At 37.4% G+C, this 18,065-nt stretch overlaps 1 protein-coding gene across 7 annotated transcripts in view; it reads right to left on the bottom strand.

Moving 5' to 3' along the window:
- Positions 1 to 1,028: 1,028 nt before the first annotated feature.
- The window catches only part of LOC133524884 (brain tumor protein), a 518,368-nt gene continuing 501,331 nt past the window's right edge, over positions 1,029 to 18,065 (bottom strand). For all 7 annotated transcript variants that reach the window (XM_061861033.1, XM_061861028.1, XM_061861029.1 and 4 more), the window contains one exon: positions 1,029 to 6,768. In XM_061861033.1, coding sequence (XP_061717017.1) covers positions 4,215 to 6,749 — 2,535 coding nt within the window. In that variant the 5' untranslated portion in view covers positions 6,750 to 6,768 and the 3' untranslated portion in view covers positions 1,029 to 4,214. The remainder of the gene's footprint in view (positions 6,769 to 18,065) is intronic.

Consider the following 18,065-nt stretch of genomic DNA (forward strand, 5'->3'; position numbering starts at 1 on the left):
AGACAGTGCTGCTGACTTCGTTTCGAATACAAGAAAAAATAATGTTGTTTGGCTATAAAATTTAAAATATCTACTTAAATTTGTGCTCTAAAGGTATCTAAAGCTGGAATGACTTTGGGCCATTGTGTCAAGTCATGACTTAGACGCAACGTAAAATAAATACAAATTCATGAACGCCATATGGTTTTCAAATGACAAACAATTGCATAATTGCTTTTATTTTTTATTGTCAAGATGCATTGCTTAATAAACAAGAAGTATAAATAGGTACATGTCATATGAAACACTTTCATCAGTTTTAATGAAAAATATTCGTAAGACGCAATAGTTTGTATTTATTTCGACTTGCAGCACTTTAGCCGCTTTGTAAAAGATCTAAATAATTGTGTAACGTAGGTACCTAATACTAAAGCAATACTTACGAATCTCATGCCAACGCTTGTTCCCCAACACCAACTGTTTGAAAGTAATACTTATCGAATGCACACACACGATCAAACAAACACACGCACACGGTCCTACCACCACACCATCTGGTTCAATTTTACAAAACTCGAAAAAATATTTTTTTATGTCATTAAGGTCTTAGACCACATAAATATTATGAAAAGTATGAAGAGTTTTGTAAAATAAACCAAAAAGTTTGTGCTAAAAAATCGATTTGACGCTAAACTATTAAAACAGTATCTCGTCAGAAATATTGGTGTAAGTGACGAAAGTCGGTATGCTGTAGTTGAGGTGCAGTAATTCAAATATTGTTGTAGTGTAAGAGGTTAGGCAGGGTAGATATTATTTATAGGTGTTTATTGTATTTCGAGACACTTGTGGTATTTAATATTATAAAGCAACGGAAGAGCATCTAGGGTAAAAGTTTTTTTTTAATGAAATAGCAGGAAAGTAGATTGATTAGCACAAACACGCATTTTTCTAATCAGTCGCAGCTAATTTAGCTACAGCTAAAGTAGCTGCGGCCGAGGACAGGAGCACTACTGAAGCACTACTCGGGCAAAATCAAAATAAAACACACATTAAAACTGCAATGAATTGGTATTATTAAAAAAGCAATTATACAACAAAAATAATTCAAAACAAAACGATGTACATTAATTTAAAGAACAATTGTTTATACAAATAATTAAAAAAATATAATAATTATAACAACAAACATCGACAAAATATATTTAAAGACAAAACATATTTCAAATTTTAATCAGTCCTCAAGCTTTAGAAATGCAATTTTAAGAATGAAATGTTTTTCGTACAGAAAATCATTTTTTTTAACTTATATTATGCAAAAACACAAAAAAGTTAAATGTGAACGAAATTTGTAATAATAAATCAATAGGGATGTAACTTAAAATACCATATCGGGTTAAAAATAAAATAACTAACTCATTACCGTCATAATTAAAAAAGAAAATGTTCGAAAGGATTACACTGCTTTACATTGAAGGTGTAGGTGTAGTTGTCATAATTTGCAAATCTTACGATAAAATTTTGATACTATGCTATACTTAATATAAATATAATACGTTGTAACGATTTCAATTAAGTAGAAGCGTATGTAGTTACTGAAGTCATTCGTAAACATTACGACAGGATTTCATGATGTAGATGGATCGGATTTTTTTTTGTATAGGTACAATGATGGCGTAATTTTTACGAATGAAATTTTTGCAAAGTCTAAATGATTGTATTCACCTTGTTTAGCGTAACCTCAGTTCATTTAGAGGAATTGTGCATATTATTATAAACTAAAATAATCGGTCAGGATTGGTAAAGCAACTATAGATTTTATCAGATGACACGTTGGAATGAAATGAAGTATGTTGGAACAATTCATCAAAATGGAGTGAGATGAAGCAGGTTACGGTAGCTAAAATCACAATCAATAGACCTTCACTCAAACTTTACTCGATTCAGTAGATTAAGTGAAATACAATATTAACGTCCGATCTTAGGAATGGTAATAATTTACTAGGAACAGGGCAGCCTACATTAAATCATTGGTGACTCATCACTGAAATTTCGACTCTAGAGATCTGAAAATAAATTCTACTTCACCTAATCTAGTGAGTATCCAAATTTAAAAACGAAATTTTACTATTGAATCGAAGACGCGTCGTGATTGGCAATAAGTGCGTGGGTCGCAATTTTTGAAAAAAAAATAAGCATAAAGAAAATCTGCTGTTTCAGAATGCTAACGATAGTGCAAGTGTGCAAACGATAAAATGAATTAAAATGCTTTCCAAATGTAGAGACTAAATACTCTTAGTTCATAAAATAATCGAAACACAATTGCACTAACGAGTAAGATGTACGATCGAGTTCATCGGAGGCTTATAATTAGATTCCGTAGTCAAAGTTGTATGGTACATATTTACAAACGATACTAAATATTATTTATTAAATCACAACAAAGTTGTATGGCACATGTGTTGCAGGTAGGCGAGGCCACGACCCAAGCCCTCGCGACGCGCCTTCAATCATTAAACAGATTAACTTTAGAACATTGGAATATCACCGAACTCATCATAACCTAAGCAATATACTAATGCAGATCAAAAATTAAGAAATAGATCCCCGACCGTAATAGACGGATCGAATCAGATCTCTTCACTTGTCATAGATTCAGCGATTAAAAATAACTAAAAACGATTATTCACTAAGAAAACCAAAATTATTAAAATCAAACTAAAATAATTCTGCTAACACACTCACACACGGTAATGAAGTAAAAAATAATAGTATAATATTCATAAAATACAAAAAAGTAAACGTTACACATGCACCGTATAATACTACTGCTACAAAAATAAAGTTGTTTCCACATAAAAAAATATCTTACCAGAATAACAAATTGTATACCGAGTGAGCTATAATACTCCAGTAAGTAGTAAAACGCTAGTTACACGCGTATCGAAATCTCAAAAATTATAATTATTAAAAAGTCTAGCGAGACGACCATTTTCTAAAGTGCTCTACTAGTTACTACCATGTCCAATTACTAAAAACATATTCAATTACTAGATTTGTATAAAAACGAACAATATTATTATCAACCAAATGTTACTTATCTTTAAAACAACGAAAACATGAATTTCAGGTCCGTGGGCTCTCAGTGACTAGGCGGTACTGACATCGGTCGGGACAGAAGTCTTCCAACAAATATAAAGAAACTACAGCCATTTCATTCATAACTTATTAACATCATAATCTAAAATGCTTTATAATACTCATGGTTCATGTTGGAAGAGGAGTGGCGTATCTAATTCGGAACTGAGCTGAGGTCTATAAAACATTTTCGATCAGTCACAGTTTTGTGGCATCAAAACTTTCCGTTCAACATAGAACGACATAAGGAAAGGACCTGTAGCATTGCTCGAGTTATCGTAGTGTCCAAGGAACGCCGCAGTCAACTTTGTCATTGATAAAACCCCTACCATCACTTTCCCTAAATTTTGTAACTACATCAAGAGGGTAGTAACTAATGATTGTCCACATTAGCTCAATCAATTTAACACTTACCTAATAATAATGTAACAACTTCTTACTTAGTTTCATAATCATATTTCCATCGACACAGAATAAGTGCTAATCAAAAACAGGAAGTGCCATTGTGCCGAAGAATATCTTACAACTAACAACAATACCGCTCGATGCTCTCTTATTACGATAAAATCACACGCTTAACGCCTAACAATTTGTTAAGTAATAATAGTTAAAATATTGGTCCAACAAATGGGCTAAATAATACAAATGCCCTTAATATTCATCCCTAATTTAACGATTTGGGATATGAAAAAATATTATTCAATAGATCAAAAAATGATAGGGTCGAGAACACCGTTCGTTATGCTTGGATCGATTCAACGGAATAATCTCCATCCTTTAAATAGGTACTCGAATAACAATGTCAATACTATGACTAATCTCATTACAGTTCCGAAATAATACATAGAGATTTTATGCCAAAAACTATTTTAAGAATTCCCATCGTTAGTTGAATTGATCACATCGAGACAGCCGCAACACTTGCACTTACAAAAACTATCAAGTACCATTAATTCACATTAAAATTGTCACATGCAACTATTCAAAAATTGACACATCTGGCCGATCCGTTCACTTGCAAGTTATTTGCGATTCAACAAATGGTTTTTTGGCTTATAGTTCATCGGTCAATCCGATCTGATGTGATCAGAGCGGGGGGCTCACATGCCTATAGGCGGCACTTGCACGTAGCGATAGATATAGAGCCGGTAGTCCTTGCTGGCGAGAACGACGGAGCCGTCGTCCATCAACGCCACATCGAAGCACTGCGCGTGCTTCACCTTGCTTTCAAGAGCAGACACCAGTTGCCCGTCCTGAGTAAAGATCGTCAAGTTAAAGTTGTTGTGATTGTCTGCGATAAGAATTTCGCCAGCGGCGTTAATTCCTACACCTATCGGGTAGTTAGTCACACCTTCGCCTCCTATCTGGCGCAGATAGATCCCCTCGTAGTTGAACACCTTGACACAATGCGCGCGGTTGTCGCTAATGAATATTTCCTGCTTGTCATTGACTACTACACCGTTGGGAAACTCTAAATGCTTGGAGCAGCCGAATTTCTGGAGCACGTTGCCCACTTGATCAAAGATTATGACGCGCATTACTTTGCATTCTACGACCACAATACGACCTTTGTTGTCGACGGTCACGCCGCGAGGGTGCTGCAGAATGTTGGCGCCAAATTTACGCACAAATTGGCCGTACTGGTTGTAAATCTGTATTTGGTGTGTGGGGGACCTCTCGGTAACAATAATGTCGCCAGATGTACGCACCACGGCAACTCTGTTAGGGTATAACAGTTGCCCATCGCGTTTGCCACATTCTCCAAATTGGAATTTAAAGCGGCCTTCCTTGTCGAATATCTGAATGCGATGGTTGTTGGTGTCGGCGACGATGATGTCGTTTTGAGCGTTGACAGCGACGCCACTGGGCTCCGTGAACTGGCCCTCCATAACTCCGAACTCTCCGAATTTGCAGTGATAGATCATCTTTTGCCGTTTAATTTGAGATTTCGGTGGGAAAATGGCAGTAGAAATTAACTTGTTTGTCAGATCTAGTATAGGATCATTGTGTGCGGCAGTGGTGAGTGAGTAAGGGTCATTATTGGTGGGAGGAAAGAGCGAATCGCATCCACCATTTGACCATTTTTCATACGGATTAATTCCATTCAAGTTCATATCTCCAATAGCGGTAGAGAATGGTCCAAGACTCGCGCCATTGTTAAATCTCTTGGAGATGATGTTGGATTCGAACGGTGACGTGGACTGGCTGGTGGGTCCAAGTAGGCCATTGCTGTAAGGACGGTCTAAAACGCCGTTGAGTCCAGTCGGGAGGTGAATACCACCGTTTAAGCTTCCGGAACTTCCATTGACGCTACTGCTGCTAGAGGATGAGCCTCCATTCAAAAGTGAGCCGTTTGTAGGACGGGCAATAGGCGGTTGCTTGGTGGGCCCTACATTTTCGGGGTTCGAGCGGACATATCCAAATGTGTTTCGTACTCCAACTTGTATTGCCTGATAGTTCGACACAAATTCGAGTTCAGATGCTGTTTGCATGCTTTGTTCTGGGTTCGTTTGCATCAAGGTCTGCAGTTTATTATCTAATAACTTCCTGAACATTAATATTTCAGCTAAATTGGCGCATTTGGTTAGCCGCTCTACGAAGTCGCAAGTTTGATAAATTTTGTCAACAGTCTCTTGAGCTTTCTGGCCTACAACCGTCAACGCGATCTGTTTCGTTGAGAATACGCTTTCAAGTTCTTTAAGCAGTTCCTGTTTGCGCTCTTCTAGCATAGAACGGTAGAATTGGAACGTATCATTAATTTCGTTTTGAGCTTTGTGGTACTGGACTTGTAGTTTGCCAGCAGCGTGTTCGACAGTCTTGACGACATGCCTGATCTCCGTGGCGCGGGTCTTGGCTTCGTTGACGGCGGCTTGCATGAGCTCTAGTTGTTTAGGCCCAGCGTCGGACAAGTGCTCATAGTCGTGCAACGCGGCGGGGTGCTCGATAATGGTGCACTCCTTGCACACTGGCACTGAGCATGTGCGGCAGAAGTATTTGAGAATATCATTCTTGTGTCGCGGGCAAAATGCGGTTTTATCCCCGCTCGTCGTGAGCGTAGATCCTAGCATGCCCTTGTCATCCTTCAGATCGGTGAACGCCAGCACGCGGTGGCCTTCGAAGCAGTGCATGAATTGGTGCGCCATAACGCAGTTTGGGCACAGGAAATTGGCGCAGTCTACGCAACGCGCTACGGCGTCTGATTCCTTAGATTTGCAGCCGGTACAGCGGGCTGAAGGCGAGTTTGTCTGGCGAGCGGATGGGAGGAGATCGGCGTCCTGCTCAACAGCGGCGGCGATCACGAGGTTTGTGAGCAGGCCGGGTACACCAGCCGGCGGGAGCTGACTGTCCACGCGGCAAGTCACGCAGGTTACTTTGTCCGGGTGCGTCTGCTCGCGCTCCAAGCAGCCGCGGCAGAAGGTGTGGAAGCAGTTGAGTACTTTCGGGTCAACGAATGTCTCCCGGCAAATCGCGCACGTGGTGTCGAGACCGTCGAACTCGCGAAGGTCACATACAGCGGAGTCGCTCGCGGGGGGCGAGGAGCCGCTGAGGGTCAGGGGCGATAAGGAGCCACGCTCCAGCGAACCTATCGAGTTGGCACCGGGCAGCGACTCAAGGGACGGGGTGCGTGAGGCCATCTTCAGGAAACCGGCATCCCTGGAACAAGTGAACAGACACAGTTAATCATTAGGTAAGTGAATATTTCAAATAAATGTGCAATATAAAATCATATTATATTGGTTATTCCCACAAGCTACCACCAAGTTGTTACCAGTGGTAACTAATGGGAAAAAAATCCCAGTAGTTACCACCAAACAGAACTAAACTGAGTTGGTGGTAAACAGGACATTTTTTTCCAGTAGTTACCACTGGTAAAAGGTTGGTTTATTTTCCCAGTAGTTACTACTAAATTTTTTTAGAGTAAAATACTAATAAAAACAGTATAAATAGTATTCTATTAATATAGAGTACTTTCATAAATAATTATAAGTCGATTAGTGTTTCAGTAAACTGCCTTAAAAGTGCTAAAAAATAAGATAAAAACAGTTTTTGTACCGTACAAGGGCAAAAACGAAAATAGTCAAGGAGTAATTAACGTTTGGATGAAATTGTAATGTGAATTAATTATACGCACGAAACGAACAAACAAATCAGTCAAAAACCGCCTATTTTTGATCATTTTAAGGCAGTTTACTGGAACACTAATCGATACATCATTATTTATTGAAGTACTCTATATTTATACTGTTTTTATTATTTTTAAACTTTAACAAATTTTTGGTGGTAACTACTGGGAAAAAATCCCATCTTTAACCAGTGGTAACTACTGAAAAAAAAACCCAGCACCCAGTAGTTACCACCAATTCGGTTTAGTTCGGTTCGGTGGTAACTACTGGGAATTTTTACCACTGGTAAAGATGGGGAAAAAAACCAGTAGTTACCACAGGGTAACAACTTGGTGTTAACTAGTGGGAATAACCCATTATATTTTATTGCTCGCGTTTAGCTTTTAAATATTGACTTCGTTTACAAATCCTGAAAGTGATAGATGTGACGTGGCTTCAAAAAAAAATAGGTACATTTTCTCTAAAGAAGTCGAATGATGGCCACGTCATACCTGTCATTTTGGCGAATCGAACTGCGCTACTACTATTTGTCGTCTTGAGGCATAGAAGCCCTTATAAAGGCCCATTTGCAACATTTGATATTAACTTTTATCTACACATATATCATAAACTCTCTACGGTGCCTTCGTAAATAATAGCCAACATTACGATAGACTGTTTTGTTATAACAATTTCGTATCTGTGAAAATGTTGTAATCGCTTCATTATTACATCAAAATCGATTTGGTAATGACATTCAAATTTCGATGATCTCTGAAAAAAAAATCAATTTGATTTGACCTCTATTCCAATATCAGTCGGGATGTCGTTTTATTCGAAATGAATAGTCAATTGCATACAAATTTGACCAATTTCACATGTTAGTTTAGTTGATATCGAACGATATGGCAATCGGGTCCCGACTCTAGTTTGTCTCTGAATTAAAAAAAAAACTACGGATGTGTGACATGCGTGTAATTTTTTTTTATTAACCGCTTTTTGTCGTACAGTTTATATTTTAATTCGTTTGTAAGTATAACAGTTTTTTTTAATTGGTTTAAAACTAACTACCTATACCAATACCAAAAGTTTCGTATAAAATCAGCTCTCCCTTCGGTCGTGTTTTAATTCATCGCCACTCGTTACGAATTTCCTATTTTTCGCACTTGTATCGTAAAGAAATTTGAATACATATGCATAGATAAAATAGTGTATGTAACTATAAAATAGTGTACATAATTACTAATTAGGCATTAAAACATCCGTGCCATCCATTATCCGATTGATGAAATAATAAAACATTATTACAAATACACTAGTAATACGGCGTGCTGTACTCACTATAGATATAAACAAATATCTCTAAGTTGTTAAATGAACGAGTTTTTGTACCTACAAAAATACATATTATCATCATCTGATAAGTGCTTAGCCAATATCTACGACCGAATAAAATCGTTAAACTATATTGGCACGTTTCAACATTCTAATATCAATTTACAGCGCTATAACGTAAATGCATCTCCTGACCTTACCCGTAGATACAAGCGCCATAAACGTGATAAATAGACAAGCTTAACTTAATATTTTGGAGCCATTTACGAGCAGGCGGCATGCCGGAAGGAGTGGGAGCAACATCAATAACGAGGACGGGTAGCCGAAAAGTGCATTTCAGGAACGCCTCTGGAATGTTTACACCGGCGGTGCAACCCCTACAAAGGGCCCGTTGCCATGCCAACGCATAGGGCGAATCGAAAGGGGATCGCGCTCATTCGAATTAGGGTGAGGGTGGAAATTTATTTTGACTCCCCCGTGTTTAGAAGTGTACCTAAGGGGAGATATTTGCGAGGTGAATGGCCTTATTTTGGAGAAGGTAGTCAAAATTGCTCTCAACAAAAAGGTACAGAGATAAACCGGAATACTTAATTAGCTTCGTAGCTAACAGGTTCTAATTTCCGATAGTGCAGCTCTGGGGTAATATGGGAATTTACGGGCTGTATCCGCAATACATTACAGCGGCCCGCTTAGTCCCTAGTGACAGTGACGGCTCGATTGCATTGCCTATGCGCTGCTGCATACGAAATGACCACGTTGGCTCGTCGACTAATGATAAAATTTGCAGGCGCCATTCGGTAACTATATCGTTGTCTACATTCCCTTTGAGGTGTCAAAGCGATGCAGCATGCATTAGTGGTTTATTTGTAAGCAGGGCGATGTTTCAGGCCTGGCATGGGATTATTGTGTCAGGGTTTTACATGGACACAGTTATAGCCGCCCTCTGCCCTTGTTCAAGGAAGGTAGATATTGTTATTAAGTTACATAGAGGACTTGATCCAACAAAGGTTCTTTGCAAAAGCTTAAAAAACATGTTATTATCTATCTACAAGTATTATACCAATACCTTTTTTGTATATATTAAACGTTGTTTTAACTACCCATTAACTAAAGTTAAACTGTCGTGAGTCATATGTATAGTAAATTAATTTACTAATTATTAGTATGTCGCCTGGGTGACTAACACTTCGAGAGTTCAACCAGAAATTTAACTCACTTACTTTTTTATATTGTGGTCAATGCATACTATTGGTCTGTTTTAGGACCTATTTAGGAACAAGCACCCGCTCGTAACCGTAACTCAGCCAGCAGCATTGAGCACAATCGAAGTTTGAGCCGTTTCCCCGCATGGAGCAATTAGATGTCCATCGCTGCGTTGCAGTTCCGTCCCACATGTATAGCTCGATCACGATACGGTAGATATACGACGAGCCAGACACATTGTTGCGAACAAAGCCCAGGCAAAATAGGTTCCGGCTGCAATCCGAATTTCACGAGACAAAAGGCTCTGTACGTAGGTTTTGATTACTCTTGGAACTCGCTAGAATCTATAAATACTAACAATTGAATACAGATTGAACGATTAATACACCAGAAATTGCCTGACAGAAACATTCTTTTAAATCAACAGTGCCTCCGCAATTCGTCAGATTTTAACGAGCTTGGATTATTTTACGTTGTAAGGGATTTCGAGTAAAATATTTTGGATTATTAAGGATATTGGTAGCAAAATCGGAGTTAGAATAGAGTACTTGAAAATTGTATGGCATTTTGCCGGCAATCTCCGGGGAGGAGCCCTTAGTCCCACTGATATATAGTGGAATGAAAACGGTGACATCGCGTGGATTAACATCAGAATGTGGACATTTGACTTGGTGATGTTGCTTCAAAACCGTGGAGTTGTGTAGACAACTATGTGCATAATCTTATGTGATTTAGGGTTTCTAGTTTTTTCTACGAATGTTTATGGTGGCTGGTGGCTAACAATCACGAATTACGTTATACAGAAAAAGAAGCAAGAGCAAATCTGGAAAGTGCTATTCCAAAGTGTTTCGTATTGCTTCTATAATGAATTATAGTACCTATATATAGATGCGTGAAAATTACCATTACGTACATATTATAATATAATTACGAGTATTGCACAATCTTAGATACAGCGAAGAATTTATAACCAAGATCAGTTTGAAAACATGTCCAGTATTCCCAGTACGAGCAATAAGACCGCCTGAACCGACTACGCGCTGTTGGGACCTCATTAATTGCGATTGGGTCGAAGCAGATTACGGCAACCGAAAAGGTTTCCTGATCCGTCGTAAATCACAGGCTGCAGCAGATGGAAACCGACTCAAACGTGCAGAAATTAAAGCCGATAATAGCTTGAAACGGCTAATGACAATTGAAACGTAAGGGTGGACCGGGAGAGCATTTTAGCACCGTCGGTGAATTGTGGTGGAGGCGCGTCAAGCTGGAGTGCACGATAAATAATCTGAGGCTAAAGTATTGTTTGGGAATTACCTTGAGGTAACTTTGGATTTTTCTGATCTCGCTGTAAATAAAGTTTGCGCAAGGGATGATCTTGGCTTGGGCAAATTGAAAAATTCTAGTCTGTTCGGAGCGTCTATAGAATGCCGATTTGAATAAGATCAACTGCGAGCTTTCATTGAAAGGGAATAAAGATGTCTAGAGAGTGTCATAGCGGAAAATCGAAGTCTTATGATATGTGAAAAAAGAAAAAATAGATATTAGTGAGTAGTCAGCGATCTTGAGACGTGACAATGATAAATTCGACACTAATTTTATAGGTATGTGTGTGACGTTGTGACTTTAGACTCATCAACTACTTGCAAGCACAAAGCGTTTTCGTCGTTAATTTCAATACGTCAAACGAACATTCTGGACTTAGCCCTTGTTCTTTATTAATTCGATAAATGGCAGGATCAGCAATAATGAGCATCGGCAGCTCATCTAACGCAGATGGCGAGGACAGATGCCAATAGGAACCTTTTTAGGCTACGCTGGGTATTCCAATTAACTGTGCGAAATTGTTTAACTTATAAACAATTATATTATTAGAGCGCTGGTATTTGCTATTTAATAAAATTCGTTTGACGTTTGGTCAATTACGGTCGTTATTGGAAGTTTTTAAATATGAGGAATCTAAATGACTGTATAGGTTCATAAAAAATATATGCCATATGTATGTCTCCTGAAAGCCCTGAAGAACGTATTGCAGCTTTACAGTTCATAACTTTAGATGCCCGTATAAAATTACAAACCGCGCCACGCAGTGATTTCAGTGTGGGAAGTTTACTATTGTGAAATAGAGATTTGAACGGTTTGATGTAATACTTTTATTTGAATTGAATCCGATTCCATCCAAAGAACGATTAGTTTTTGCATCCTTTAGTACTATACTAGTCAAACTGTGACGTTATTACATCGGGAACTGGACCCGCCGACTTAATATGCGTTTCTCCCCTCCATGAAAAATGAAAAACCGCCGGGCATTTCAAGAAAATCGTTTCATAAAACCCAATATATAATGTATCGGGATGCCAGTTGCCATGTGTAATATGCTGGGAGACTTGAGAAGTTAAAATTCATGAGAACATGTCCGGGATGGCGTTTTTTCGAGTGGCAACATCGCGTTTACGACATCACGAATCAACTTAATGCGTATGGCGGGACTTTTTTTAAAGTAAATATGGAGCACGTACCGTTTGACGCAACTTTTATCATGCAATCTGAATTTTTAAGGGCTGACGTTATGTAATATCACAGATAAGTAAATGATTAAGACTGGCTAAATGTATACAAGAGTAGTCGCAGGTCGGGATCGCGACGACTCAAAAAAAAAAAAACTTCTAGTTATAGTAAACTGATATAATCTTAATAAAAGGTAATCCTCTTAAATACCAATAACGAGTAATTAGCCTACTTTCCTAGTTTGAGTGTTTTACAAAAAAAGCCAAAGTGCTAAGAGACGCCTGGTAAAACTTTGCTCCAATAGATTTTCAAGAAATTGCAATTTTCAAACTTACAAACAGTTGCCGTCTCGCTTCATACATAATATTAATAAGGGACGGGAGATTTGCATTATTCCACTTTATTGAACAAGTTTCGTCTTGTCATTCAATATTAAAGATTAAACGAAGGTACTTTCTTGTTTGAGGCTTTTGCCTGAAACATATTTGTTTTATGCAAATGTATAAGAAAATAAGGGCACAAAAATAATATGCTTATGTAGGTAAGTAGAGCAAAGGGCATTTGAAGAAATAGAAGCGAATATAAAGACTCCACAAACGACATAACATTGAAAATTGCTTTTTAATGGTGTTTAAAACGGCCTGTGTTACGTGTTCATGTTTGGAGTATAGCTTTAACATAAAATTGTAATTTTTTAAGGTAAACCTCAAGCTGACTCATTGCTGTCAAGTAAATGTATTCACAATGTTAGCATTGCTTGGCGAGCGTAGAGTGGATCGCTTATGGGAACTGTACATCAGATCACGAGATTTAAGTGGCATCTGGGACTTCAGCTACACTTACAAAAATATATGGTGCCATCCGACTGAAGCGAAGAGATATTTATTGTCATATAGATCATGTCCTTCACAAAGACGCATGAATCTATACGATTATATGTTATAAAAGGTTAGATAGGCCAAACTTTACTCATCTTCTTTAACTCATTCAGCGCTAATTACGACACATTGTCGTTTTGCCTTTACAAAGCAATTTCGCTACATACCAGGAAACCCATGTTATCGAAGGAAACCCATGCTTCGACCGTAATTCAGCGGTGAATCAATGTATCTTTTTAAAGAAGGCATGACACTTGACTGGCATGTAGCCTAACACATTCAGTGCCAGCGCGTGCTACGCGTTACGAGCGTAGCCGATAACACGCGAAAACTCGTATGTAGCGAAAAGCGGGCAGCTGGCAGTGAGATGCGTGCCCGGGGTAGTAGTGCCCGTATTATTTTAGAAAGAACGGTTAAAGTTATTACAAAACCCCCAGTGAACAATCTGTTAGGGTACTACCACACCAATCGATCGAAGGTAAAATGGAACAATCGACGTCGATCGATAGTTTCTAATAGACCAATCGATCGATAATCGATCGATGGTAGAATAGAACAGTCGACGTCGATCGATAGTTTCTACTATTAGATCACACCAATCGATCGACGTCGATCGATGGTACCGATCAACATCGATCGATTAGTGTAGGTATCCGTCGATCAGCCAACGCTACCACACCAAAAGTGACTTTTTAAACGAAAGTGATGGTATGTATTTTCCTCTCGATAAAATAGCTTTCTACAGAGAGCTTATTTAAAAATTAGACTATAACTGAGTATACCTGGCTGGTTGGCTTCGGCTCGGTAAACCATCATTAAAGCATACGCCAAGGAAGCGTGACGCTTATCGTTTTACTGACGATGACGTCCCAAAACGCTCTTTCATTAACAATAACGCTCAAGTAATATTAATTATGGCTAAAGACAATTATAGCGTAAGGCGATTACGTCGAGATGACGTCGCGAGACGCCATAAATTGCCTCCATTAAAATTCTGAGGAATTCCAAATTTGAATTTCGGAGGTAAGCGGTACGCGCGACATTTGGAAATCGAATTTGATAGTTACAAATTGTTCTTTAATGGCGCTCGGGGGAAAATGGGCTTATTTGCGTGTTTGGGGTTTAGCAAGAGGTGCTTTTAATAGGTAATGCGGTTCTGTTATATTCTGTTACTGGAATTTGAATATTATTAAACAATATAACTGTGTACTTACACATTTTGTGGGATAACTTTCGTTATCTATGTTTTTGTTAGTTATTTGCTTGAGATAATAACTGAATCGTAGTAACTTTAGTAATCAACATAAATTCATCATGGTGGAATTTGAGGTATGTGTTTTTAGCTTTCCTTTCTTTTATCTAATTCGCCTCCAGTATGTTAGTAATAACGTATATCTATTTTGTACTTACGTCTAAGTAAGTCTACGTCTCGAATAAATGCAAAAATACCACAAAGCTTAGAAAAAGGTATAACTAAGACAAATATAAGTAAATAAGAAAGATATAAGTAAGATAGTAAGTTAGATATGAGTGTTATGGTGAGCAGAGAGATGGGTGCTCCCGAGTCGCGAGGTCGAGTCTCCCCGAAATAGTGAATTTATTCACTTTTCATTTATTTTTATAAGCCTGATTGTATTAATTATAACTGTAAGACTGCAGTAACACGGCAGCGTTGTCAAGACGTAATTAAACTGAATTAACATAAACCAACACAATATATGCAGCAAACGTTTGTACAAATTAGCGTGTTTGAATAAATATTTGGTTCGCGCTTTAATTACCAATAACTTGTGTAATTTGGTTTGTTTATTACGTTACATTGTTTATAATATCACTCGCAAAGATTTCGGATTTTGAGACAGCTTCAATTAATTCAAATAAACAAAAGTCGTTAAAGTCAGATCAAGCTAAGTTGGCAACGATTTTGATAGCCCAGCCTGTGCAAGTGTTCAACCAACGTTCTGCCAACTTATCATGGTCTGACTATATTCTATAATATTATACATGTAGTACTAAATAGTTAATATTTTGAAAAGTTCTAACAAAAATCGGCCCAGTCCCAAAAATAAAGCTTACTATGATAATTGTCATTTTAAATCATCTATAAATAGCCTTATTAGGTAGGTACTTTATAAAAGTAAATCTTTTCTTTATTTCAATTCTGCTTCCAATTATAATAAAAAATTGGTAGTTATGATTTTTTAATAAAATACTGTCTGCGAAGCTTTCATAAGTAATCATCAATGTTTTTACACATTAAGCAGTATCAAAGAAAAACATTAATTTTAGTCTAACTAGACTAGAATATACCCCGTAATATTATCAGTACGAAGTAATATCAGATGTAACAGACTAAAATAACTAGCTGAGGTCTCGAGACGAAATTATCCAACTACCTAATTGAATTTACCGATCATTGAAACGACCTAATCCAAGAATTACCCTTCGTGATCATGTTCCAAACACGTAATTAATCACAGACATAATAAATAATCAGAATAGATACACATATATATCTAATTATATAACAAGATTATTCAATTAATCAGAATATTGTCTTCCGTTACCGCGATAGTTAATCATGACAAAAAACTAGGCGGATTATATCGCGTAATTAATATAAAATACATCCCAACGTTTCTAACAATTTACGACGCTCGTGGTCAACGGGTGACCATCACATTATACGCCACATAATCAGCTTAAATATAGTTTTATTTCACAATTAATCAGAGATAAATTCACATTTGTGCCACCTGTGTCTCTCAGCCAATTGTACAGTCAGCTGACAAAAATGTTAAGCATTATACTTAAAATGTTTACTTTCTGTACAAGTGCATATTCTTAAAATATACGGTGTCCGTGAGCATTGCGAGAGCTTTTAACAGTATATTCCTGGTAATAATTATATACTTAAAGACTAAAATGCCCTATAAACTTTTTTGGTATTCGCCTAATTTCACTTACAATAAAACATCTTTATATTGTTACTTAGTGCAAAAACGCCTTCTTGGCCTATTCCAAATATCTTTCTTTATTGATAGAAGTCAAAAAGTGACAAGTAACACTGCAAAAAATAGATTTTACAATAATAAAGAGTTCATATTCTTTTTGAGTTACGGTTTTACAAATAGCCTTTACATTTTATGTACAAATACATCCACAAAATCTGAAAAAAATTAACAATCCCATTTTTTTTGTGAAATTGCCCTAAACTCATATGGCATTTTTTTCCTTCTTTTGACCTCAGAAATGCGTGATTCAAATCTTTCAGGTTCCTCGTGGGCACCTGGTATATAGATCGAAATACTGGCATGTACTAAAAATACTTACAAAAACTAGTATAGAAGTTGGAGTTCGTTCGTTCTCGCAAAGTTATTACTTCTTTCTACCTCTGAATTACCCGACTTTCTAAATCTTACCAATAAAAATAGAAATTAGTGCCCAATTAATCAACAACTGCTAATCATATATAAGTAGGTTAAATTTGGCTAACATATACATAGGTCTACCTAGACACGTAATAAAATAACACATTAGATACTTAGAATAGGGTAGGTGATAGCATATTTATCCCGGGAGTCAATTCCTACCTAGAAAACATCAATTTTTTTTTTTTTTATACTACGTCGGTGGCAAACAAGCATACGGCCTGCCTGATGGTAAGCAATATCCGTAGCGTATGTACGCCTGCAACTCCAGAGGAGTTACATGCGCGTTGCCGACCCTAACCCCCTCCCACCCTCGTTGAGCTCTGGCAACCTTACTCACCGGCAGGAACACAACATTATGAGTAGGGTCTAGTGTTATTTGGCTGCGATTTTCTGTAAGGTGGAGGTACTTCCCCAGTTGGGCTCTGCTCTAGATCTGGAATGACATCCGCTGTGCTGTGCCCTACCACACAGAGCGAGATGACATTCACAATGCCCATACCTCTCTTATGGACGTAGTTTAAGGACATACCCGGGTCCAACGTAGTTTAAGGACATACCCGGGTCCAGAAGGACATACCCGGGTCCAAATTATTTTATAAAAATATTTTATTTTATGTTCTTTGTGTTAGCGAAACACTACTAAATTTAATTAATTCCCTTAGAGGGCAAAAAGTGTTTCATTTAGTACACGAGTACTAATGGGAGGAAGAAGAGGGTGGTTCTAACCACTATTGTGTCATGATTTATTTATGTTTACATTTAAGATAGCAGTTAAATAATAATTATACCGTGACAACATTATTATGTTACCCCGATTAATACAGGGGTAGTTGGAAAAATAACATTATACTGAACACGATTTAACATTATGTCAAAACACGGTAGTTTTAGCAGGTGGTGGGGACACGGTAAATGTTGGACAGGCTCGTTCACTTGGGTTGAGGCTGTCAAAGAGGAAGCATCGTAATGAACTGGTTAGGTCAGAGTACCTGCAAGTATCCCGATTGCTGTAGTAGTAATAGTTTAGGGTAACCATGCAATAAGAAGCAACATAAATCAGAAGTGTTAACGTACCACTAACCCACATTGGGATTTTGAGATTTATTTTGATTCCTAAGTTTTATGAAACGTAAGTTATAGAAATAAAAAGTATTTTATTTCATGAGTTTAGGACGATTTACATGCTTCAGATATATGTTTTTGGCGACTGCTTGTAAGTAACTATTATATGTATTAGCAATTTAAAAAAATGCATGATGAAGTTGCAGGTAGCTTTAAAACTCGTGAGTAAAAATAGTCATTAAGAAGTATATCTTACCACTTCTTTGCAAGCAACTGAAAACAATAAATTGGCTGGTAGTTTATTGTGATAGATAATGAATTTATAATAATTTAGACAGATAATATTAAATGGTTGTTGTAAATCATATGATGGCCCAAGAAAGTTAAGTAAATATATATTATGATAATAAAAGTTCCTTTAAGACATCAGT

The sequence above is a fragment of the Cydia pomonella genome, chromosome 14 (genome assembly GCF_033807575.1).
Source record: "Cydia pomonella isolate Wapato2018A chromosome 14, ilCydPomo1, whole genome shotgun sequence".
Lineage (NCBI taxonomy): Eukaryota > Metazoa > Arthropoda > Insecta > Lepidoptera > Tortricidae > Cydia > Cydia pomonella.